The sequence below is a fragment of the Stegastes partitus genome, unplaced genomic scaffold, assembly GCF_000690725.1.
Source record: "Stegastes partitus isolate 25-593 unplaced genomic scaffold, Stegastes_partitus-1.0.2 Scaffold659, whole genome shotgun sequence".
Classification (NCBI taxonomy): domain Eukaryota; kingdom Metazoa; phylum Chordata; class Actinopteri; family Pomacentridae; genus Stegastes; species Stegastes partitus.
This window is the reverse complement of record NW_007578390.1, coordinates 173,579-197,730: the sequence shown is the minus strand read 5'-3', so window position 1 is coordinate 197,730 and position 24,152 is coordinate 173,579. Positions and strand designations below refer to the sequence as shown.

The 24,152-nt window shown below is 41.4% G+C and overlaps 2 protein-coding genes across 3 annotated transcripts; both read right to left on the bottom strand.

Annotated features, from left to right (window-relative positions):
- Nucleotides 1-189: 189 nt before the first annotated feature.
- LOC103363426 (tripartite motif-containing protein 3-like) lies at nt 190-14,897 on the bottom strand. Of its 2 annotated transcripts, XM_008290188.1 has the most exons (13): nt 14,773-14,895; nt 5,595-5,767; nt 4,929-5,169; nt 4,617-4,768; nt 4,310-4,490; nt 3,458-4,187; nt 3,087-3,190; nt 2,831-2,998; nt 2,573-2,741; nt 2,009-2,068; nt 1,694-1,764; nt 1,045-1,185; nt 190-949 (listed from the first exon to the last, which is right to left on the bottom strand). In XM_008290188.1, exons 2-13 carry the CDS (start codon nt 5,738-5,740, stop codon nt 797-799), a joined length of 2,316 nt encoding a protein of 771 aa, XP_008288410.1. In that variant the 5' UTR covers nt 5,741-5,767; nt 14,773-14,895; the 3' UTR covers nt 190-796. The 2 variants fall into 2 exon arrangements, with proteins under 2 accessions (XP_008288410.1, XP_008288411.1); XM_008290189.1 differs by lacking the exon at nt 2,009-2,068 and having other exon boundaries at nt 14,773-14,897.
- A 2,263-nt stretch (nt 14,898-17,160) lies between these two features.
- On the bottom strand, nt 17,161-22,603 carry fhdc4 (FH2 domain containing 4). Its single transcript, XM_008290187.1, has 11 exons — nt 22,323-22,603; nt 21,377-21,438; nt 20,583-20,685; nt 20,365-20,450; nt 20,178-20,278; nt 19,997-20,067; nt 19,802-19,909; nt 19,619-19,689; nt 19,380-19,497; nt 19,128-19,292; nt 17,161-19,041 (listed from the first exon to the last, which is right to left on the bottom strand). Exons 1-11 carry the CDS (start codon nt 22,521-22,523, stop codon nt 17,758-17,760), a joined length of 2,370 nt encoding a protein of 789 aa, XP_008288409.1. The 5' UTR covers nt 22,524-22,603; the 3' UTR covers nt 17,161-17,757.
- Nucleotides 22,604-24,152: the final 1,549 nt, after the last annotated feature.

Genomic DNA, 24,152 nt, shown 5'->3' with positions numbered 1-24,152 from the left:
TGTGCTGCTTACATTAGCAATAAATATGACACACTTCTTCTTCTTCTTTAAAGCATGTGCTGGATGTGTTTTTAAAAGCACACTCTTTAACAGCTGCCATACACACGTGTGAAATCTTGAAATCCTTGACTGCTGCACTCTGAAGAGCCAAAAGGCCGTGTTTCAAAATCATAGCACATACATACGGAGTGATCTAATATACACAATATACATTTATGTATATACAGTACATACAGCAAATCAATGCACAGATGGTGGTGACATTTTTATGTGAGATGTTAGTAAATAAGGAAATTTTTACATTTCATTGCTTGAGAAGCATAGCGCTGTTCATTTCACTGTAAGCATTAACTAGTTCATGAGAAAAGCAACTGATGGGTACACTGTGTCGTCGCCTACAGGCAATGAGATAAAATAAAAACTTCATGCATCTGGACAAGTTATGGCTGATTAAATACTTCAATCTATCTTCTACCCTGTCTGGTCTCGCAGAAAGTGTGGTTTGATAATACCGTCAACAGCGTATATCACACAGAAATGTTTTTTTGCACGTTCTCCAAAACCGGTCCGTAAGCTTTAGGTCGTTACTTGTCTCGAGGACGCTACATCTCTCAACTTCAAATTTAACCTTCAATACACATCGTAAAGGTAAAGTGAGGTGACATTTATAATAATATCCTGGAAATCAGTTGATGTGCACATCAAAAGGCTGTACTGGAAATATCATTGCACCCTGTGGAATACATTGGTTGTGTCGTCAGTGCTTGCAGTGGTGAAGTAGGCTGTCTCGGGGTCTCTACTGCAGGTAGCGGTAGACCTTAAAGCAGTGGTTCCCAGAGTCTGCCACTGCCACATGGCCATCAGATGTGAGGGCCAAGCCCTGGGGGCCATAAAGCGGGTCAGCTGTCGTGTTGATGTAGGAAAGGAAGGACCCTGAGCTGTCGAACACCTGGGTAGTTACACAGCATAGAAGGACATGCAGGGTGAGTGACTGGTTGAAAATTACTCTCTGCATTTCGTGACATGTAGTCTTCTTAAGCTAACCTGGATCCGGCTGTTGCCCCAATCAGCAACAATGATATTTCCATTGGCATCCACAGCCACACCTGTTGGAGCATTGAACTGGCCATTCCCCTCTCCATGGGAGCCAAATTTAAACAGGAACTCCCCATCTGCATTGTAGACCTGTCAGTGAGATTAAACATGAAAGAGAATGGGAGAATGACGCCTTCGCACATGACGAAAATACATAAACAAACATAGGATTCACAGCATATTGCTAAAAATAATTTAAACAACACAGCCGGTCCGACACAGCAGCCGTTTGTTTCCTGTTTTGTGATGTTTATGTTCGGCTGAGTCTGCCTTTCCCTATTTTATTAAATATGTGTGACTTTAAATTGAGCTTTATTTTTATTCCTGGACATGTACCACTGACAAGGGTTGCAATGGCATTGTGGGAAAAACATGTGAGAAAGAATAGCTAACCATCAATAGGCACTTCTTTCAGATTCATTTAAAAAAAGAAAAGAGGAAGGAACCACAAAGCAAAGAAACTATGGGAGAGGTTTGCTGCAGGTTTGGCAAGATAAACTGGCCCTGCTCGATGTGTTTTCCTGTAAAGCCTTTATTCACAATACTTCCAGTGCAGCTGCACTACAATAACCAATGCACACATATACTTGCAACATACCTTGACTGAATGGTTATGGAAGTCTGTCACCACAATCTCATTTTTGTTATTCACAGCCACAAAGTGAGGACCTGGAAATAGCAGAAGAGACAGAGAAGGAAAGAGTAGCGATGAGTCATCCACGGGTTTACTGCATACGAGAGGAAGTTCCACACTATTTTTGGACTTTGAACACAAGACACAATGTGGTCACAGAGAGACGCTGACAGGGGATGTGGGACAATACGTGAGACAGGACAGTGCTGATGCATCAACATGTAAAAAGAAGAAAGATTTACTGTCTTAGTTCACACTCACAGTGAATTAATTACTTACTGAAAACAGGGCCAGATTTACTAAGCTTTGTTTCCAGTGCAATGTTTGCACCACTTTTCTCTAAAAGAAAAGAAAAGGTCCAAGTGAGAAATGAAATCGAGAGAACCGGTGAGTACAACTGAAGCCCCGTCAGTGAGGGATTCCAGTAACACAAGCAGATTATAGTTCCCTCGAAATCTGAGTGAGAGGAAAGGACAATCATCACATCTTGTACTAGAATGATTGGGTGCATGTTTACAGTTTCAGGTAATCAGTGCACAAATTAAAAAAAAAAGATAAACATTAACGGTGTATTGATGTTTATATTTAAGCAGGCAGCTATACATGCACACAGTAGTTAAGACTCTGAAATAAAGGGTGTACAGAAACATGCGGATCACTAAGTAAATGAGATTTGTACGAATCAACATTCCTGTGAAGAAACATAAAAATAAAAATCTGTAAATCTGGCCCAAATACATGCCCTGATACACGAAGATTCAACGTGTGGATTGCTGTCTCATCCTGTAATAGATATTGTTAATGACATTACCATACTGTAGGTTACTTGCAACAACACAATACCTGCAAAGTGTCTGTCAGATGTTCCTCTGGCGCCGAACTTTGTCACCAACTTCCCATTTGATTGGAAGATGAAGACACAGCAGGCCTTATTATCAACTGTGATTATGTGTCCATTCTTATCCACAGCCACACCTTTGGGTCCCATCAATCTTCCAGCGCCGATTTTATTCTGTGAGAGACGGACGTACAGTTTGGTCATAAGTTCTTTTTTTTAGTGAAAACATCTTTTTTTTTGTTTTCCTGGCTGACATCACTCACCTTAAACTTGCCATCAGAGGAGAAGATGCTAATCCACCTATTGTCGTAGTCAGCTACAATTATGTCACCGTTCATGTCCACTGTGACCCCTGTGGGGCGCTGCAGCTGCCCCGGTGAACGGCCCCTGACCCCAAACCTCATCTTAAACTGGCCGTCATTGGAGAATACCTAGAAAGAGAGAAAAATCCTCTCAAATTTATATGACAAATTTATTGATTACATTGTCTTTCAGCTCAAAAGAATAAAAGACACTGACCTGTATACACTGGTTGTTGCTGTCTGCCACCACAATCCGCCCATTACTGGAGGTTGAGATGCCTTGAAGGTTCGTGAATTCTCCTTTATCTCGCCCCCTTGTTCCTGTAATATTAACAAGACATCAGTGTGCTACAGCACTTCGTATGTGTGAATGCTTGGGATATTTCTTGATAGGGTTTAGCTTTTACTGTACATCTTAGTGAGGAAAGACAGGAAACAATTTCGTGACACTAAAACTAAAAACTCTGCATCATCAGGTACTTAAACTATCAGCAGATATGACTCAGTGTGTGCTCTAGAGAAAAAACATCATGCAGCTCAGTCAGCAGTTACTATAATTAACAACAGAACTCAGAGTTATTCACCCACCAACTCTGTAGATCAGCTCATCTTCTATTGGGTTTTCCTTCTTCTTGGTGGTGCTGTACATGCTGGAGGGCCTGCGCACAGCCTTCTGTCGAACATGACCTCCTCCTCCACTTGGGGACTTCACTCGTCTCTTCACATCGTCTGGCGACTGCAGGACATCTGAAGGTTTGACACCACGCAAACGGAACGGACTCCCCCTCACAGGCTGTTCGTACAGCAGCAAAGAGAAGGAGAACTCTCCCTCAGAGCGGAGGGTATATCCAACCTCGTAGGTGCCGTTCTTGTTGTCCACCACCTCAGCTTCAGTGCACACTCCATCTGCAGAGACTATCTCTGCCCTGAGAGCAGCGTTACCAGTTTTCACTAGTTCTCCATCCTTGTCTTTAGTGGTGACTGTGATGGTGGTGTGCTGGCTGACCAGTGCATGTCGCAGGCCTTCACCGGTGGCAACACTGGTATGGCCCACAGCCCCCGTCGTGATCAGGACTCCCAGATTCTGTATGGAGCGCCTCAGTCCATCTGTCTCTACCTGGCATTCTAGATGTCCATTTTCATGGGGATACTCGGGAAAGCTGTGTCGCGCCAGAGCGCTGACCCGCTCACCCATTTGTTTCTGGACCAGCAGGACCTCTGTGGCACTGCCATGGCTCAGGGCATGCTCTGTGAAGTTGCAACTGCTCTGAATGTTCTCTTTACCCTGAAGTAAAGAGGTCAGCTGGGCTTGAAGAACCTAAGAATGTCCAAAGAGACAGAGGCAGATGGTAAGTAGTGCTTGTACATTAGATTGTAAAATGTGGAACATTCTGGGTTTTTATTCCTGCCAACAAGAGAAAAATAAAAAACACCTCTGACCTTCTGCTTGGTGCTGCAGATGTTTTCCACCTCAGTAATTAGAGCAGTCTTGCGTTGGTGTAAGGCCTTCTCCAGCTCATCAAAAGTATTACTGATTTCAGTCACTGCCTCATTTTTCCTATCCGTAAGCTGCTTGGAGATCTCATTCACAAGCTCAATGGCAGCTGTCAGCTGAGGTAGTCTGCCAAAAGAAAGATAAACACAGGATAACATTTTCAAATTAGCAAGCTTTATTTTTCCAATATTTCTAAGATCTTCCAAAATCAATCACGTAATTTATTATTCACTAATGCACTGAAAATGATACCTGTTGCGCACAGCGTCCAGCTGATTTTTCAGAGCTGACTTATGCTGCTCCAGCACATCCCTCAAAGGAACTGTCACATGTTCCCTGTGCTCTCCCTCTGTGCACTCCAGACACATGGCTGTTTCACATGACTCGCAGTAAAACTCCATCACCTGCAGGTGGTGCAGTGGAGCACAAGACAAATGAACATATTACAGTGTATTAGGAAAAAAAATGATATGAGATCTGGTAACAGTGGACTGCATTTTAATGAATTTGTGGTTAATCTGTGATAGATCTGGGCCACTATTTAACACTTTAGTTTTGGCTCACCTTGCCCTCATGGTTGGGGCATGAAAGGGGCTGACAGGTTGTAGCTGCATTGGCTGACTCGAGAACATTACACGCCTCAGGTCGGCTGCACTCTGGGTCTCGCTGTAACACCTCCATCAGGTTTGTGATGAAGAAGTTGTTCTGCAGGGCCGCCACACCCTTCTCTGGCAAAATAGACGTCTGTCTGCACACTGGACAGGACAGCGTCAAAGACTGGGGAGGGATGTAGTTCTGCAGACATCTACAAGGAGACAAGATGTAAAAGAAATTCATTAGAGGGATACAGTTGCAATTAAGTACTCTAGCAGTGGAACTGTGGAAATCGGCCATCGCTGCCAACAATGCTGTGCTATAAAAAAAAAGGGTTTTTTTTTTTTTCTTGCGGCCAAACTGAGAGCTAGAACCTGACATCATGCAGAAGCCACAGTGACAAGAGAATAGCTGGCAGGACATTATAGTGCATTAAATTCTACTATATTTTATGCTAAAACACTTAAAAGCTGTTTTATTTAGAATTTTTGCTTCAAAGTGCCTCCTACTATTTTTCAAAATTTTCTATTGTTTTTCTCTTTGTTTACTTTCATATTAATATTAGTCAGTCACTGGTAAAGCACATTATGTAAGGACCTATACAAATACAATCAGAATGAGTAATTTAGAGCTTACTTCTCACAGAAGGTGTGCAGGCAGGGAAGAACCTTGGGGTTGTGATAATGATCCAAACAGATGCTGCAAACCAGGAACTGCTTGTCTATCTGCCTGACCACAGGGCTGGTGCTGCCGGTCTCACGCTTAGCCATAGTGACAGACATTCAAAGGGGGCACAGGGACCACTTAACCTGCACATGTGGGGTGGAAGAAACAGGTGAAAGTTCAGTAAAGTCTTGAAGAAACATTCAAACAGGGTGAGGAGGGCGTATTCGCTTCCTTAGCAAAGGAACAAATGAGTCATAATGCTTTAAACATTCTAAAACCTCATCCAGGTCCTGTGTACTGCTTGCAGTTTGTGCTCTCCCGTATCAAACTGGGTCAGTAGTATGAGATTCCTACCAAGAGGTTGTTTGACTTTATAAGTGAAAATCCCAACCAGGTTATTGCAGCGGAAAAATGAAAACATGTGATCAACACCACAGGGTAAAACTCCCCACGCTGCCGAGAAGCCAACATGTCCGTGCTTACACTGGTGTTTGAAGTACAATATATGTGTGTTTAAATATGCTGTTAACAGAAATGGCTAGGGTGCATCTTGTGTTTCATTCCTGGCAATATTTCACCGTACACTGTGACATTAATTAATTTGAATTCCAGATGAGTGGATGCCTGCTGGCTCTCTGTTCAGATGGCTGAGTTGCTGTTACATGAAATTGTATCACTGGGTCAAGCTCAGATTAACTCAGCGTGCCAATGATATGTTGTACATCTGTCATATTGTGCATAAGCACATAAAGGATTACATGAACGACTATAAACACAGACATGCTGCTTTAATGTGGTCAATAAACACTGCTTATAAAAGAATCAATCTCCATTTCAGATAAGGTTCAGAAGTTTTTGATGTTTATATTGTCTTGTAACATTACTGAGTTTGTTCAACTTAGCTGTATACTATCAGAAACTGTTATGCTATCTATTTTTATAGCTGTTTTCCTCTGATATCTCTGAAAAAAAAGTTTTAAAACATCAAGGAACCTAAACACTGCAGAGAATGTATGTAGCGAGTGGCTCCTTGTATTTTTTTCCTATTTCATATTTATATTAAATAAAATAAAAAGTCAAAGGCAATAATTTCAGGGTTTAAAAGAAAAATCAGACACATCAAAAATAAAAGTCAAATTCTGAAAACTGGAATATATTTCTTTATAGAAACTAATCATGTTGGCTTATAACTACAACGACACAGTAAGCAAGTGAGCAACATCCTGCTGGATTATGTCCAGTTCATGTAACAAGTCACGTAATGTAAAATCGTGGTTGATCAGCTGCTTCTTCAACACTCAGGAAAGCCTGAGAACAGGAGTTGTGGGCTTCTTGTTGGCCGAGTGAGACGCAAACGTCACCAGAAACTTCTTCTGCAAAACACTGCAACAATCAAACATATCTGGAAGACGTTATCTGAAATATGCTGAGAACCAGTTCCTGAACAAATAATATAAAATCAAGGAAAAACATGCATAAAAAGGGCAACTCTGTTGAACTGATAACATAACCAAAGCGAGAGAAGTGGAATGTGACAACTGTGTGTGAACTGTAGATCTCACAACCATCATGTCTGACTTGATTTAACTGCAACTTCAAAGACAGAAACCTAAATGAAAACCTAAAATAAGAACAGATCCTATCCTTGTCCTAAAACTGTCTTGTGGATCCTAATGTGGTTCATCATTAAATATAGAACATGACTGTATAGCTACAGATGATACATGATAGTTCATAGAACCTCAACATTCATGTGGATAAAGAGATTAATACAAAAAGAACATCTTGTTTATTGGATTACATAAAGATATAAAGATGGTTCGACTTAACTGAGACTCACTATTAGTTCAAGTGCTGCATCACTGAATTGTAATTCAGTTTTTCCAGCTCTCTCAGTCTGACCTGTGATGAGGCTAATTATCAAGCCTGCATCTCACTAAACACCAGAAGCTAAAGGCTCCCACTCTGACTTTAAGTTATGAACAGTACCTTGAAAAATATAGCTAGGCCCCTTTTCTTTGAGAGCAAGAAGAGGAAAGAGGAAGCTTTTGCCACTCCCCAAATTCCTTCTGGTTCCTTCCCTTGACTCCTAACAGGCTGAGTTCAGGAACCACCTGTCTGTCCGTCCGTGGGGAGATGTGTGGGGGGAAAATTCACGGTGAGCTGGGCTGCCTGTCTCACATGAGCAAGCCGGCCTCAGAGGCAGCTGTCCCTCCTCGCTGCAGCACAGAGCAGCGAGCTCTAACAATGGCATTCCTGCTCTGCTCACAGCTCAGCACCCCACATCTCGTCCCCTCCCTTCATCTCTTTGCCTTCTTTATATTTCTCTGTCATTTTTCTCCTCACGCTCTCTCTCAACCACATAAATGCACTCATAGCATCAGCAGGCCTGATCTCAGCCACAGGCATCTTGCAGATGGGGATTTTCTCAGGCACGCAGGCTCCATTGTTGCTCCCTCCCAAGTGATTAGAAGGCCTACTGACTAAGGAGCTCTGCTGAGCCCTTTCACTGTCCACACAACAAGCCCTTCCCCAACCCTCTATGCCTCCCCCCTTCCCTTGTCTCCCCACACAGGCCCTCCCCTCCCTGGGCTGTCTTCCCTTTACATGGACTGTGAATTGTAGCAGCTGAACAGTGACATCAGGAGGTAGCTTGATGAGCCAAAGCCTTCAGGCTCCTCCCTGTTTGGCTGGATGGCTGGCTGGCTGCTGCTGCCTGTAGGATTGCAACAGTCTCCCCGCCCTTCACTTCCCTTCCTCCCTTGCCTGTCTGTTCCCTCAGCAGCCCTCCTCGGCTCAATTACTCCCACTTGCCTCGCCACAGAAAGAGGATCTTTCTTTAAAAACAGTCTCTCTCCCTGACAGCAGCCTTTAGTAGGTGTGCATAGACTTAAAGAAAAGCAAAAATTGAAAGACGTATAAACAGAGAAGACAAAAAGAACGCCAGTGAAATAAGTGCAGATGGTTTAAGTGTGTAAATTTACAAGCTATTGTCACTGAGCTTTGCAAGGCTGATTCATTCAAAGATATACAGACAGTAAAACCTTAAAAAGAACAGAATGAGTAGAAATATTAAACATGTCTGATAGTGACAACAGAGCACAGGCTAGATCCTTAAATGTGCAGGATACTGTAACGTTTGAGGAAGCATGTGATTAGATGTCCTCCACAGGGCTTCGTCATGGGAAACGTATGATCAGCAACTTCATACACATCGGGTCAGCTATTCCTGTCATTGTGCAGCAGCGTCTGCCTTCCCTCGTATCTGTCATGGGGAAACATGTTGCCTGCAGAAATCAGCAGAATGCGAATGTTTGCACATTCAGCTGTTTGATTGCAAAAGCATCATTTGCCACTCTCACTCTGTATTACAGTTAAGTGGCTTAATGTCCTCCTGCAGGGCCAGTCCCTGTCTGCCATCTGGATTACAGTGTCTCCCAGATTCAGATGACACCTTCATGCCCCTGTCAACTCGAATTTGACTTCAAGTGAATGCTTAATGTGCACATAAGATAATAAGGGCAGTCATCGCTTGTCCACAGACCAGACAATCCAGTGGTAGTCCATGCTTCAGGTGAGTTGTTTGTGTGCTAAACACCTTGGTCCCGAAGACAGCCAGGGACATCTAATATGAATGGTTTAATTGGATTTCAGCAACAGGCGGTCGCATTCAGAGAAAACATCGCTCTCAGCTTAATCTGCCTGGATTTTGTCTGCTGGTAGTTCGGGCAGGTAGCCATGCCCTACTCTTCACTGCTCCCTTACAGCGCTACTTGTTTTTGTAGTCGTGATTTGTGAGCCAAAATGAATAGAGGCCTGTAAAGTTTTCTGCAAATCATCACTCTGAGGTTTTTCTGTCGTTTATAACACAAAAACAAATGATTCATGTCTGCTAGCCCATTTATTACTTTGTAAAGGGAAACGAATAAATAAATTTTTTGCCGTGTGACTAATGGATGAAGTGAGTGATGCTATCTTTCCTGAATGAGAAAAACATTGCACCCAGAAAATGTCAGGCTGAACAGATGACCTGCTTGTCTCACCCACCGTTTTTCAAAAATGATTTCAGACTTCATACAATTCATGGAAAACATGACCTCTTAATCAGTCAGACCACTATCAGAGCATGAGCCTATTAAAGCCACTGAAAAGTATTTCAAATATAAACTGCGTAATTTCAGTAATTATGAATCGGCTTGCTTCCAGGAAGTTTCAAAATGCTGCATTCAAGTATTCAGATCATGAAAATCAATCCAGTGGCTCTAATTTCCTACTGAGCTGGTATTGGTAAAGAACTTGGTAGGGAAAAAAAGTATTTTATAAAATATCTTTGGGTTATCTTTAAATAATTGGGACACGGTTTGAATAAAACTTTTTGCTGTTGAGTTTTTGTGTCTAATGCTTTGATTACAACAAATTAAACCGCGTTCACTGTGTGGTATTGGGTTAGAACTGAGGTGGCAAAGAATCTGAAACGTGATCTATAAAACAAAATTGTCTGGGCTGGGTGTGATCACTATCCACTTGTTATAATGTTATCTAAAAAAGTTAATAAAAACACATCTAAGAGAATTTAAAAAAAAAAAACATCCATTTATCCATCCATCCATCCATCCATCCATCCATCCATGCATCCATTCATCCATCCATCCATCCATCCATCCATCCATCCATCCATCCATCCAAAGTCACCCTTGTCTGTTCAAAGCAGTTGCTGAACTGTTGTCCTTTACATGACTGTTACCATATCTTCATCATATGATTCCACTAAAAGTTGATAAATGACAGACAATAAAAGGGAAACTATCCCTTTAAGAAGGCTGTAATTTGCAGATTGTTAATATCATTCCTTAACTGTGACTATTCAGGATTCCAGGATGTTTGCACTTCAAGGGCCATAAAAAGTATTTTCCTCTTCCTTCCCTCTTCTCTCGTTTCAGCAAGAGACAAACACCTTTTCTCCCAACTGCATCCAGTATTTCTGTTTTAGTCTGAATTTGATCGACTATTTTTGCACCATTAGTTGCCTCTTTGAAGATGTGCTGCAGCAGAGAGGAGAAATCATTTATTTCAGCAGTTGCCTGTTTGCTGAACCGGCAAACATTGGCAGAAATCTCCCTGTCCTGAAGTCAGAAGTTTAGGCCCTTGATGATGTGCTCTCAAGATTGTGTTTAAATATAGACTGTAGTTTATGTTTCTGACCACATCTGTTGTGTCCTTGTTCTTGTGTCATCTAGCAGCGATTGTTCCTCGGCTCTCACCACTACTGATTTTGTTGCATCTTCAGACAGAGTGTACAGTGCTGTGAAGAAATATCTGTATGTCTGACTGAGAGAGAAAGGAGAAGAAAAACTTCAGTGAGGCAGCTGCTGCGTATCAGAGACTTTAAGAGAGCTTTGCCTTGGGGACTGGATCTGGAATTACATAATAACAAAATATCCAAACTGCTTTCTACATTACTGGGAACTTCATATATCAGCTGCATTGCTGCAAACATCTTGCTTGGTTGCCACTTAACTGCCTTTTTAAAAAGCATTCTGAATATTCCTGAGCTTTTTTTTATTTCACTAAGTAGTAACTGATAAAGCAAATAGGAAACCTCGAACGTGATCATTATGTTAATATGCAGAAACATCTGATGGAATCTAATTCAGACAAAGGTCAAGCGTGACTGATTGCATCATCTCATAGCCCACACCACCAATAACAACCTTGAACCGTGGCGCTGTTTAGGAAAGCAGGTTTGATGCAGACCTGTGAATGAGACATCCAGGCCATCAGATTCCTGAAGGTACGTTGAGGGGCTGCTGAGGGGCCGGCAGGGGAGCCTGGCTCTGTGATGACTCATCAATCATTATTCACACAACACAGAAACTTCTCCTGAAACTAACAAGCTCCCCTTACACCTCACTGCATCGGATGAAGGAATCTGTCTCACTGCATCAGTTTCTGTCAGAACGGTCATAGCTGTGGATGTCGGGTTTCACATGATGAAAGAAAAACAGTCAGACGACTATTTTAAAAGGCTTCTGAGACAGTAAACTCGACAACAGGCACGCCTATTTAAACCGCTGCTTTTTGTATTGTTTTTTTATGACGTTCATCTTAGGCACAACTGGATTCACTATTTATATTTGAACCTTTTTATTTTACTTTTATTCTTTTATGCTTGCCTGACTCGAAGTGCACAGGAATAAATGCAGCTACATAGCGAAGGCCTGATGAAAATGTGCTGAGTCTGTACATTGGTAGGATTGAAAATGTGTAGAAATTAACTCTGCAAACACTTGTAAAGTGCAATGAGTAATTAAATCTCTAGAAACTAACACTGTCCTCTTTTTTTGTCTGACAACTAATGAGAGGAGATGAGAGAGACTGACCACATTATGTCAGGAGATATCTTTGTCTCTCTCTGTGAGCCCACTATCATAAACATTGGCAGAAGACAATGCGGCATGCAGGCTGTGTGTCTGCAGGCACAACATACACTGCAGATTTTACAAAAGGTCGATCAGTGCACTAGCAGCGCCTGCAATGCTTATTCACCTGCAGTAAGAGCTACAGAGTGACTGTGTCATGTTGTGACTCAAATGGTCACATAATGTCTCGCACATGGTGTCCTGGGAAAGTCCACCAGCAATATTTCACTGAATGATTTGATTACCAGTAGTCAGTGTGTGCACTATGAAGCATTAATGGCGTAGCAATTTGTTAACAAAAGATTGGCTTTGTGGAGCAAAACAAATGTTAGGTTTGATAAAATATACTGCATCTGTGCTGGATTTCTAAAAAGCAACTCTGTCACAACAGAGAAGAGAAATCACTGTGAAACTGTGTGATGGATTTTTACATTTTAAATGTAATATTGGGTTTGTGTTGCATTATTACGATAGACTTAAAAGGCTTTGCTTTGTTCATCAGTCTTGCAACATGCTTCACAGGATAAATGCTAACCTTTAAAAACGGCTGTAATTTTGTATTTCCTGGAAGCACCTCTTCACCTAGATTCAGTTTATCTTTGTACACTGCCATATACCCAGAGACATTTAAATGATGTGCCGCAGTTCAATAAAAATATGTGAGGATGACATTTAAGTTCAGTTGCTGAAATTTTAAAGATGAAATAAATCATCATCCCCGTGCTGCTATGGTAGTGCCTTTTCCTGAATTTATTGATGTAAAGCTTAGACTAAAAAAAAACATTGCTCTACAGCCTCATGAGGTCTCATCTAATATTCATTATATCATGTCTGATGTGACTGCCTCCCACTTGATGAGGTTAGGATAGACTCATGAAGCCTCATGTACAGAGCTAAAAGGAAACATCTAGTAGTGAAATTAGCGGTTGTAAAAATGACCTAGACAAGTGGTTCAATCTAATCCATCTTAAAGGAGGGCAAATTACAGCCTAATGATCGGCTCTGATCAATCTGCAGTGTAGACCTAGAGGACATACAATATTTGAACAGAATACAAATAAAATGGCATTCAGAATATATTGTTGCATCTTATTTGTTGTCCTTGTCGTTAATTAACCAGGGGTATTGAAATTGTACATTTACTCTAAAACTATCATCTGTTATTTATCATTTTACTGTACTTTTTCTCAGCCTAATATCAGCATGAATATATTATAGTATGGTTGACATCAGGACCTACAGCTAAGTACTTATTTTGCATGGGGTTCTCTACAGACCTTATAATGACATGTAAAATGGTTAGGAGGGTCATTAAGATCATTATGAGCTCATTATCTTTATTTGATACTAAATTTAATCACACTAGGTCTTTAGCATGTGATTTTAGTGCACTAGTTCAGAAAGCAGAATTCCTGCCATGGGCCTCATTTAAACGATGATATAACTGAATTTAAAAGATCAGACTCAACCTGAGCAATCAATCTCTGTACAATCTGTTTACCAATCTGCCTGTGTTCTCTTTTACTAGTTGAAGAGGGAACTGATTTTGAGAAACATGACCACTGCCACATGTGGGCCTTTGATCAAATTAGTATTCAAAGGTCGTAGCCTCCTCTAACCTACAGTTTGAGCTATGTTTCTGGTGCAAAACTCTTGGTCATTGCTGCAGTGTTTACAAAGATATGCTGAAGCAATTCGGTCTGTGCTCGTACTGCAAGGCCGGGATAGCGCCCTTGTTTGTTGTCTTGCACATGCTGCTGTCCTGGTATACCTAATGAAAAGAGACATAATCTGAGAATCCCAGCCAATGTATGCAAAGTGACTGGAACACTACAGCCCTGACGCAGACATGGAACCCCTGCTAAGAATCTGCCCTCTGGCGCAGCATCCAGGACCGTCTGCAACCTCCCTGTGACCCAGTGCAGTCAGCCAGCATAGCAAGACCTTCCAAACATCTCTGTCAGCCGCACACGTCAAAAGTAACTTCTGAGATAGTTTCACGCGACGATGAACCATCTTTATGAGCAATGTCTAATCAATACAGAGCCATTGTATCATCTGCTCACAGTCTGGGCCAGAGGTGTAAAAATGATGCATTGCCTGGTGCTGTTGCTGCAGTATAGTGCAACACAAGGAGTCAGAGTGACATAAGCAAACATCATGCTGATTCACATGTGGCTCACATCGCTTCCCAGCCCCATACAAATTCAGATCAGAAAACCAGTGAAAGATCACTAATCCTCTAAACAAAAGAGCGTGTATGCTTGATTACAGAGCCCAGCCCTCAGACTGCAGCAGAGATGCCCACCTGCTACAAAGCCGGCAGCCAGCCGGCAGCCAGCTAGGAGCTAAAATGGAGAAGTGTGTGGGCTGGTTGAGGAAGCAATAAAGAATCAGAGCAGCAGAGTATTTTAGTGCAACAGTTGCTTTTTAGACAAGGTTGGAATAAAATGCTTCTATTTTATGTTGTTCATCGATGATCAGAATGAAATAATAAATAAAAAAAAAAGAGCAGAGTATGTAACAAAAGAGAAGACATCATGGTTAATAAGTACAACCCCTCTGTGATTTACCAATGCACAGATGCTGCTTGGGATGGAGTAATCAATTATTCATCTGCTCTTCTCCCAGTCATTGTATTATTGAGGACTCCAGATACAGGCACAAACAAGATGAGAAAGCAGAAATACGATACCATAAAAAGAAGTGAATGGCCAGACTGTACTCACATGAATTCCCAGCAGGAGGGACTGGAGTGTCAGCATTGCAGGCCGTAGAGAAAGCCTCCCATTGTCAGTGTCCCAATCCTCTACAACAGAAATCCACAGACAGGGCGACAGAAAGGAAAGGGCAGGGTCTGTCTGGGAGAAGAAGGGGACAGTAAGGAAGAGGACAAGGGAAGGGAGGAGGTTGGAGGAGTGGCTTACACGTAGCATTGGTCAGATGTCTGATGGGAGGAGCTGAGGAACCCAATAGCATATGGAGGGGGCAGGGAATATGCAAAAGAGGTGAAATCTCGGGACCTGACTGAGGGATAAGTCTGTCTGGTGCAAAGGGGTTTGGCTTCCTTAAATCCCACCCAGTTGCCTTAAAAGGACAAAGGATGCAGTTTATTACCTTTAAGCTTTAAATTATAAGGAACCAAAGAATTATTGGAGCATAAAGACAAAAGGAATATACCTTTCAATGAAATAATCAAGGAATAATCCTGAAACTGACTTTAGTTCAGTGATTTCACAATTTCACAGTATTTTACATGCTGTATTCTCTTGGAACTTGCATTTTTAACAGGGAGCTGCTAATAAGAATGCACTATTACTGTGGAGTATGTAGAGTCTATAAGGGTGGAGTGATGAGAGGGTTTTGGGGGAAGGCAGAAGGACGGAGCACTCAGTATGAGGTTCTTTCGGTGGAGTCAGCTGGCAGTAAAGGCACTTGATGAGCGTGTAAATATATATGAGTGTCTGTATATACATGTATAAATATTGTAGGGTATGCAGAGGAGAAAAATATGCAAGATCTTTCACCCTGACTCGGGGGAGGCCAGTGAAGATGCATTTACATGGCAGGGCTTATGAATGCAAAAACAAAAAGATGGCACTGTATTATGATGTGCTGTGTTGCACCGTGTGAGGCTGCTGTGGTGTTGCAGGCGGTGAGGAGTTTGTTGGGGGTGGGGCTTTGGGTGAGGGGCAAACACAGTCATCTCTGGGTTTTATTCTGCAACGTGGAGTTGCCATGGAGACTGCTTCCAGTTTAGTCAAGATGGCTGCTGCAGTCTGACAGCAGCAGTGAACAGAGCACACATACACTGTGTGCATCTAAATGGCAAAAGACTGGCACTGCCGGTAAATCACATAACATGCATCATATTTATAAAGGACCCAAGTTCTTATTTCCTCATCACATATCTATTCAGCTTTAAACGATAAGTCAAATTTCATCACTTGGTTTTATTCAATGGGTCTGTTTTATTGATTTTTCTTCTTCACAGTCAGTCCTGTAACAAGGGACTATTTCTCACACAGCCATTATTACACTACACATTTAAGGCAGGTTCCACACATAATAATGTCAGCTTTCATAATAATATGACTATGCTACAGCCATGCTCCACATCAGATGCTGTTCCTGTAGCCTTTTGACTGAAGCTTTAACATGACTCCACTATCTCCATTTTAACCAAATTTAGAAGACTTACATTGCTGTGGAATCTGAGGATCACTAAAAAGAGACACTAAATTTATGTTTTCCAGGTCAAATTGTTATGATGTACCCCAACACAAGCTCATCATGAAGGGAGTAGGTATGCTGTGTCGCTACATGTTACAAAAATTGTTGAGCTTTAGAATTATGCAGTTGAGCTTTTTTGTTTGTGAATATTAATTAATGCAATTGTGGTGGAAAGTAGAGGTACCAGTGATCCTTTTACCTATAAAATCTAACTCATTTATTCACCACTGACTAGTTATTGATCAGTAAGAAAAGAATAGTTTGTCAGGTCACAACTTGCATCATATCTCTGTAATTTCAGTAACCATGTATCTCAATCTAATAAATATTTGATCACAAAGAACTATATGAAAAAAAAAAAAAGCCTCAGATTGCTCCACTCGGTGTTTAAATGAGAACACTACACAGGTCATTTCCATTGCTCCACAGCTTCCCTTGAACAGGAACAGCCTGATATAGCACCAGACAGATCATTATTGTAACTCTGGTATCAACTGCTGAGAGATACCAGAAGTTGAACTAACATTATGAACTGCTAGGTGCATTGACTCAACCTCGCTGACCCCTTGCCTCTGCTCACAGCTAATGGGGATATTGAGGATGTGTCTGGCTGTGCTGTAAGCTGCTATTTTCTATCATAATCAGCCACCAGTTGTTGGCCTTTCAACCATGGTAATCTCTTCTCAAGTTAATTTGGGATCAGCACTCTTCACTTTGCCATGGACGATCCATGGTTCAGCTCTGCTCAGATACAGGCTGTCTTTGTAACACTGACCCATTTAAGACCGAAAACAATGGCTGAATTGAGCGAGACCCTGAAAGCAACCACGGTCTTGTGCATTTTTGATGTGCTTGTGACAACAAGAGTCGAGGAGGACACAGAGTCAGGATGCAAGTATATTTTTCATTATACAACTGAAAAGTAGCAACGCTGCATAGACAGTGCAAGCAAATGCTAGTATAAAAAAATAACAACCAAACCAAGACTTTAATACAGTTTGATTTCTCCATGCTCCTTTATCTCCACACTCTACAATCATTCACTTTCTCAGTACATTCTGCAAGGTTTAAAATCTGACATAGAACACACACTGTATTAACTATTGTTGTCAAGAGAATATTATTAAGCATGACAAAACGTTTTACAGTGAGTGCAACCATCTTCCTTAACTAGACATACAGATTGTCAGAACATCACCACCACCTCCATTTTTCAGCTTAGTTATTCTGCCATCTAGTGGTACAACATACAAACAAGCCTTTCCACCACAACAAACCCATTCTCCAACCACTTTCCTAGACCCTTCTCTCATATCTTTATCAGTTCACAAAATTTCCATGAAAGATAACACTATATTGTCAATGTGATTGCCAGCTATAGTGTATCTCTTATGAGTTAACTGCAAGTAACACTAAAGTTACATTAGCTTTAAATTCATACATATACTGTATTTCACAAGTTTATAAATATATGTCAAAGCCTACACACTAGAATCTGTGACCTTTTGGACTGTTTCCTTGCTGTTCTGAGGTTTGCTCATATCTCCGAGGCGTTTGAAAAAGCTATAAAATAGCCCAGATGTTTCTGTCTTAAACCACACACTCTTAGGTGGAATATTTTCACTGTTTAACTGTAGGTTGCTGCCTCCAGCCTCCACTGATTTGCCCTCTTGGTTCTGCTCCAGAAACCTTGCATCTGGTACATGGGCTAAGGAAACAGTTGGCATACTTTTCTTTTCTGCAGAGGAAGAATTCTGGTTTTGAGCACCAGATTTTTTAAAGTTGTGAGAAATGTCAGTAAAATCAAATACTGGTTTTGGGGGAGTGTGTCCAGCAGCCTCTCCTGATAGCGGTCCCTTTTCTCCTGCCGCAGGATTTGGAGTTATGACTGGAGAAATCCACAGATTGTCCTCATCTTCCTCAGTTTTAGGGACTTTGGTAGGTAGAGTATGCCGGCGACCAAGGTTACGTTTTGAGGAGGACTGAGGATTAAACAAAGACTGAACCATATCCTCATTGGTTGGGTCCCCAGGATACCTCTCAGTGTGCTCATCAAAAGTTAGCGCACGAGGTAAAGTTTTTTTTGCACTGGGAGATTTCTGACTGTCCAGAGAGTAGTCCCCAGATGAGACACTGCCACGGTTGCTCTGAAAGCGCAAAACTTTTTTAGATGCTTCACGTAACTTTTGGGCTTCCTCCTCATTATTGTCTTGCAGATCTTCGTCGCTGTCATCAGTGGTGGCGGAGAAAGATCTGCCTACAGAGGCAATGCTGCTGGTCCTTTTGGCTGGGTGTGTAAATCCTCTGGGATCTTCTTTTCTGGAAGTTTTCGTCTCATCTTTATAAGAAATGTCACTTTTTGCGTTGTTGTTTTCAATATTTGACTGATCTTTCTTTAATGAAGCCTTCTCTGTGAGTTCAACTGCTGAATTCCACTCTTTTCTGCCCATCTCCTTAGCTTTAAACGCTAAGGAGCCTCCGTGCTTTTGGTTTCCAGCGGGGAGGTTGGTCTGAGAAGTAATTTCTGATAGGCTCCCATTATTAGGGCTGCTACTCGTGGGGCTTCCATAAGTAGACGAGGGCCTCCCAGATCTCCTCCTGGAGACGCGATTGGTGAGGAAGTTCTGTAGCACGGACTCTAATGCAATACCATCCATTTCCTTGTCTCTGCTGGAGCAGGTAGCTGTGGACCTGCGCTTGGCTGCACTTTGTAATCTGTCCCTCTGTCTCCGTTTCACCTCTGCCATCTCTCTTGCCTTGTTTTCCTGCAGAAGGGGACATGGTTAATGTAGCCATAAGAGATTTTTCTTTTTTAGCTCAGCTAAGCAACATTTCATGTACACAGGCTTACCTGAACGGCCCGCATAAATTTCTCACAGAAGGAGTTGAAAATGGAGCAGCACTCCTCCAGTTTAAACTTTGTGGGATCCTCACAGAAGTACTCTGCTACAGAATCACTCAATGACTGTAGTTCCTCAAGATCAGCCTCTATTTCTGCCAGACAAACCTCAGCTTCCTAATTGGAGCCAAAATCATGCCATTAGAACGTGCATCCATCGTCAAAATTCACATAAAATTGCACCCAAAAAAAACAAATCCTCACCTTTAGAAAATCCTCCATTTGTACTTTCAGGTCTTCATGCTTCAAGGTGTCTGCTTTGGCATCTTGAACTTTCTTCGTCTGTCTTTTAAACTCTGCGTCAATGTCACCTTTATTTACTCTTAAAAAAAAAAAAAAGAAAAGGGAAGAAACATTAATTCTCATGGTGCAGAAAAAGAAGGGTTTTAAAATATACAGAGTAAGATCGTTTTTTTTTTGTTTGTCTTTTATAAATTGTTTACCTTCCTGCATCTTCAATATGTTTGAGCTGTTCTGGAAATTTAAGCAGGGCCATATCTGCCTTCTGGGCTTGCTGTGGTGAATATAAAAGTTTGCACAGAAATCAGATTTTGCAAACACATCTTAAGATACAGGAAAAACTGACTCCACACTGCAGTTAGACTAACCTAATACAAGCTACTTACCATCACAACATAATGCATAAGATTCATTCCCGGTTTATTTGCTTTGGTATCCACGAGCTTCAGCAGAGAAGGCATTCGAAAGCCAATTGCACTGCCTGCATAACCGCCCTGTAATCAAATAAAGATAGTGAGATCAATGATGCATCAACAAAGGAAAGTCATTTAAGACTCCACTATCACATATTATATACTCACAGCATTCATGTAATTTCCAGTCTTCAGTACCAAACGGATGACAGAATGGAGATGATCAGACTCTAACAGCTCTAAAAGGAGACATGTGCGTTTAATTTCAAGTCTAAATAGGCTTGTAACTCTATTTTTGTCCAAAATATGTTGAGTCTAATCTATTTGAAAACCAGAAAAACAACAGTACCCCTTCCAGCAGCTGTCAAAGTACCAATTAATCCTTTCATTTCATCCATGAGGGGGAAAAATTCCTCTTTCAGCACCAAGCTGCTCAGACGCTCTTCATAACTAACAGATGCAAAGTTTCCATCATTAGCAAACCACAAGTTTCATTTAGCAAAAGCAATTCACGAAATTACATTCAAGTAGCTTACCTAGGAATCTTGACAAGCATTAGCATGAACAGATCTGCTTCAGGGACTGCGGAGAGGTCGCCTTTAAAGTTCACCAGCTGCTTAACCTGCATTCATGGAAAATAAAGACCACAAACAGAAAAAAACAGATTGTCTTTTTATGGGAGAAAATCACAGGTAACAAGGTTGTAAGATTTATGCGAAACAATAGAAAGAAAATAAGTAGCAGATTCATTTACCTCCCCTTCATCTGGCAGCAACTTGCACAAGTCCCGCAGTTTTCCAGGACCAAAACTGCGACTGCTTCCTGATTTAATTTCTTCAATCAAGTCTTCTAAAGACCTGTGGATGGAGGTAGAGGGAAAGATAGGATTTATTTCAGTAGTCATCACTTACCTTAATGTTTTAAGTGTTTGTTTAAGGCTGGGAGCAGTGTTTCTAGGTTGACACCACATGTTTTCATGGTTGGAAAACAACAAGCCTTTACCTGCTCAAATTGCTTTGCGTAATGAAAACATTTCAGATTCCAGTCTTCAGTTAAGTTCATACCGTACAAGACATAAAAATGATGAGGTGTCCTTTGACAAAAAACATGTGTTTGGAATGGAGAGAAACACATTTTTGATAGAAATAAGTAAAAAGTACAGTATATATATAAATGTAGACATTCTGTTGTCCTGTTGGTGACATTTCTGGTAGTCTGTTGACAAATGTTTTAGACTATAAAGAAGGATGTAGTATTTTTTTCCACTTCCTGTTTGATTACTTGCGTGTGCCAAATCACCTTCGGCAATACATTTACAATACCTCCTAACAACTGGTCTGATCTGAATACCTCAGGGAGGTAACCTGTCGGAGCTGTAGGACAGCGCAGATCAGACCTGCCAGGACATGCTGGCTTTCAAGGGCTTGTGATGCAGCCACGGTGCAGACAACTCTGTATGCCTCATCCTGCGCTGTTTTGCACTGTAAGACGGACGGATTATTGGGCAAAACCAATCACACCTTAAGAATACTACTGCCACTGACTCACCGCTTGAATTGCTTTAGGAAAATTCCAATATTCATGCTCCTCTTGGAGTTGAGGATAGAAACCTGGAAATAAAAACAGACACAAACCTCAGTAATTAGCTTGTTAGTTGCTTTCACAATTGGTTTGAGCGCCGCCTTTTGTATCAACAAACACCTCAGTGTTACAGAGAGACAGAAGGTTCCAAAGGTCAAGATTTCTTCGACTATATTGAACAATCATGGAAAAGATACCGTTTTGCATCGATGGTACACTATCTCACTGTTGCTCTTAGAAAATAGTACATAGGTCAAAATAAACATTTAGTTACAAATTTTAAGACACTCCAGTTAGACAAATGGTGATTGATCTACAAAGGAAATTAAAGTGAGGGGGTATAGACAGACATGCAAACTTCTTTGTTCCTCTGTGTTTTCTCTGAAGACTTGCCTTTAGATAAATGTAAATACATGCAGTTTATTAGTTACAATAGCTTAAATACAGAGCATACGTAGGCTACTGTAGACTACTGCTGTATGATGCCTCTATTACCTTCCTTTAGCAAACAGATATGAAGAATAGTGAGACTCCACCCTTGTATTGAGTGACTGTACATCAATACGTAATGTTTCTAATAAACACATTACATCATATTTTTTGTTATGATTTTGGTTATGTGGTGTGAAAGTTGATTTTTTTTCATATATTTTTTAAGTCTAATGGGGAAAGAGTTTAGACATTTTCCAAAGTATCAACATATTCCTATTTCCTAAAAATCACTTTCACAGAGAATAGGGGCATTACATGCAATAGAGGGAAACACTGGACAGATGTTTAATCCAGGTTTAAAAAATAAAACGTTGTTTCCATGTCTTCCATACAGACATTTCAGTCTACTGTTGGTGTTAAAGTGCCACTGTGATATATAAAGTGTGTGTGACGCCTGCATTCTCTGGCTGGCTGTACTCACCACTTCCCCTCCTGAGGCTGGAGCCGACAGGCCCCTCACACTCTGGGCCTTGAGCTGCTGCTGGACCTGCTTGTGACTGAACAGCTCCTCGATGCGATCAGTGTCCAGCTCATATTCTCCATCAGTCTTATCCGCTGTCCAGATGTTGTGCTTTCCTATGACACTTTGCTTGGGAAGAGTTTCCCAGTTGAAATTGCGCATCCTGGAGCGCCGGCGCTGTCCCTTGATGAAACCTGGGCCATGCTGGGGTGGGAAAAGGCCAGGGGCTGGAGGTGGAGGAGGAGGTGGTGGTACCAGAGGTGGAGGTGGAGGTGGAGGTGGAGGTGGTGGTGGTGGCGGTACCAGAGGTGGAGGAGGTGGTGGAGGTGGTACCAGAAGTGGAGGTGGTGGAGCAGGAGGACCCTCTGGTTGCATCTTTTAACAAGAACCTCTCAGCAGGTTTGGAATGCAAACATGGTTCCACTCATGAAGGCAGGAAGTACCCTGATAAATAATTTGCAGAGAAATAGAACTGAACTATTGTTTATACAGGACTGTGGTGCAGCTCTTTGTCCCAGAGTTCTGTCGGTTAGGAGGAGGCATTCAGACTAAGAGAAATAGGACAGGGTGGGGACACAGTTACAAATATTCACTGAAACAGTGAGCAGCCATGTTAAGCAATGGATAAGGCATTACAGTCTATGAGTAAGTTGAGGACAACAGTACACAAGCTACTGCAATAACACTTAAAAGCATTCATCACCACAGAGAAGTTATAGAGAAAGAGTTCAACAGTGTGTTAAAATGGTTTAGTTTATAATCACTGGCTTTGACTCTTTAGTAAATTACGTGAACCAAAAATCTGTTAAAGCCAAATAAAGGCTGAATCGCAACTTGTTCAGGCCTCGTGTTAATCTCTCTAGTCGTTCATAAACAACTAAAAAGACGTTTGTTGAGAGACAAACACTATTTTCAGGTAAGATCCGGAAGTAAAAAGACAACTCACCTTCGTGTCAGAGTCAGCAGAGGCTCGCACCAACGTGTTTCCCTTTTCTGTGTCTTTTCAGTCCTGTTGTTAAAACTTCAAAAGTCCAGAGTGACATCAAGCTGAAAGGCACAAGAAGAAAGTGGCGAAACTACCTGGGTGGAAAGGACCCGCCCAGGCAGATCACTTATGGTCATGACAGCCCACACCTTCCTTCTCAGGAATCCTGGGATTTACTAGGATCTTTTTTTCTCTTTTTTTTTCTTCTCTGCTCTCTCCGTCCAGCTGTCATGAACACGTTTTTTTTTTGAGCTGGCTTTGTAGGCTGCATGATAAATGTCCTGACTGTTAAAGGAAACCGATTGATTTGTCTCCAGGCTTACATCAGTAATCCATTGTAAACCAGTAAAGAATACTCTCAGGAAAACAATTGTTTTTCAGAGCTGAGTTGCCTCATTTTTTGTTTGTCAGCTAAATAAACGAATTAGCAGTAAATGAATAAATTTAAAAAACTAAAGCAAACTTTGGTGAAACATTAAAAAGTTTGAATGGTAATCAATTGGTAGCAGTAAGCACTGTGACTCAGAACTGATAAGCCCTGACACTGACGGCTGTAATGCCTTTAATATAGCTGTATGCAAATCTTTTGATGCTCTTTCATCCTTTATCTAATACCGAAGGAAACATAAGCAACAGTTTCAAGTAGACTTAAAGAACAATGGGGGATTTCTTTGTCAGTCGTACAAATCCCAGAAACTAATTCTGCTGATAATCTGCATTACTTGTTTTTCTGTAATCAATAAAAACATACAAACAATAGGATTAAATAAGTCTGGAAGAAATCTCTTCATTATTTCTGAGTCAGG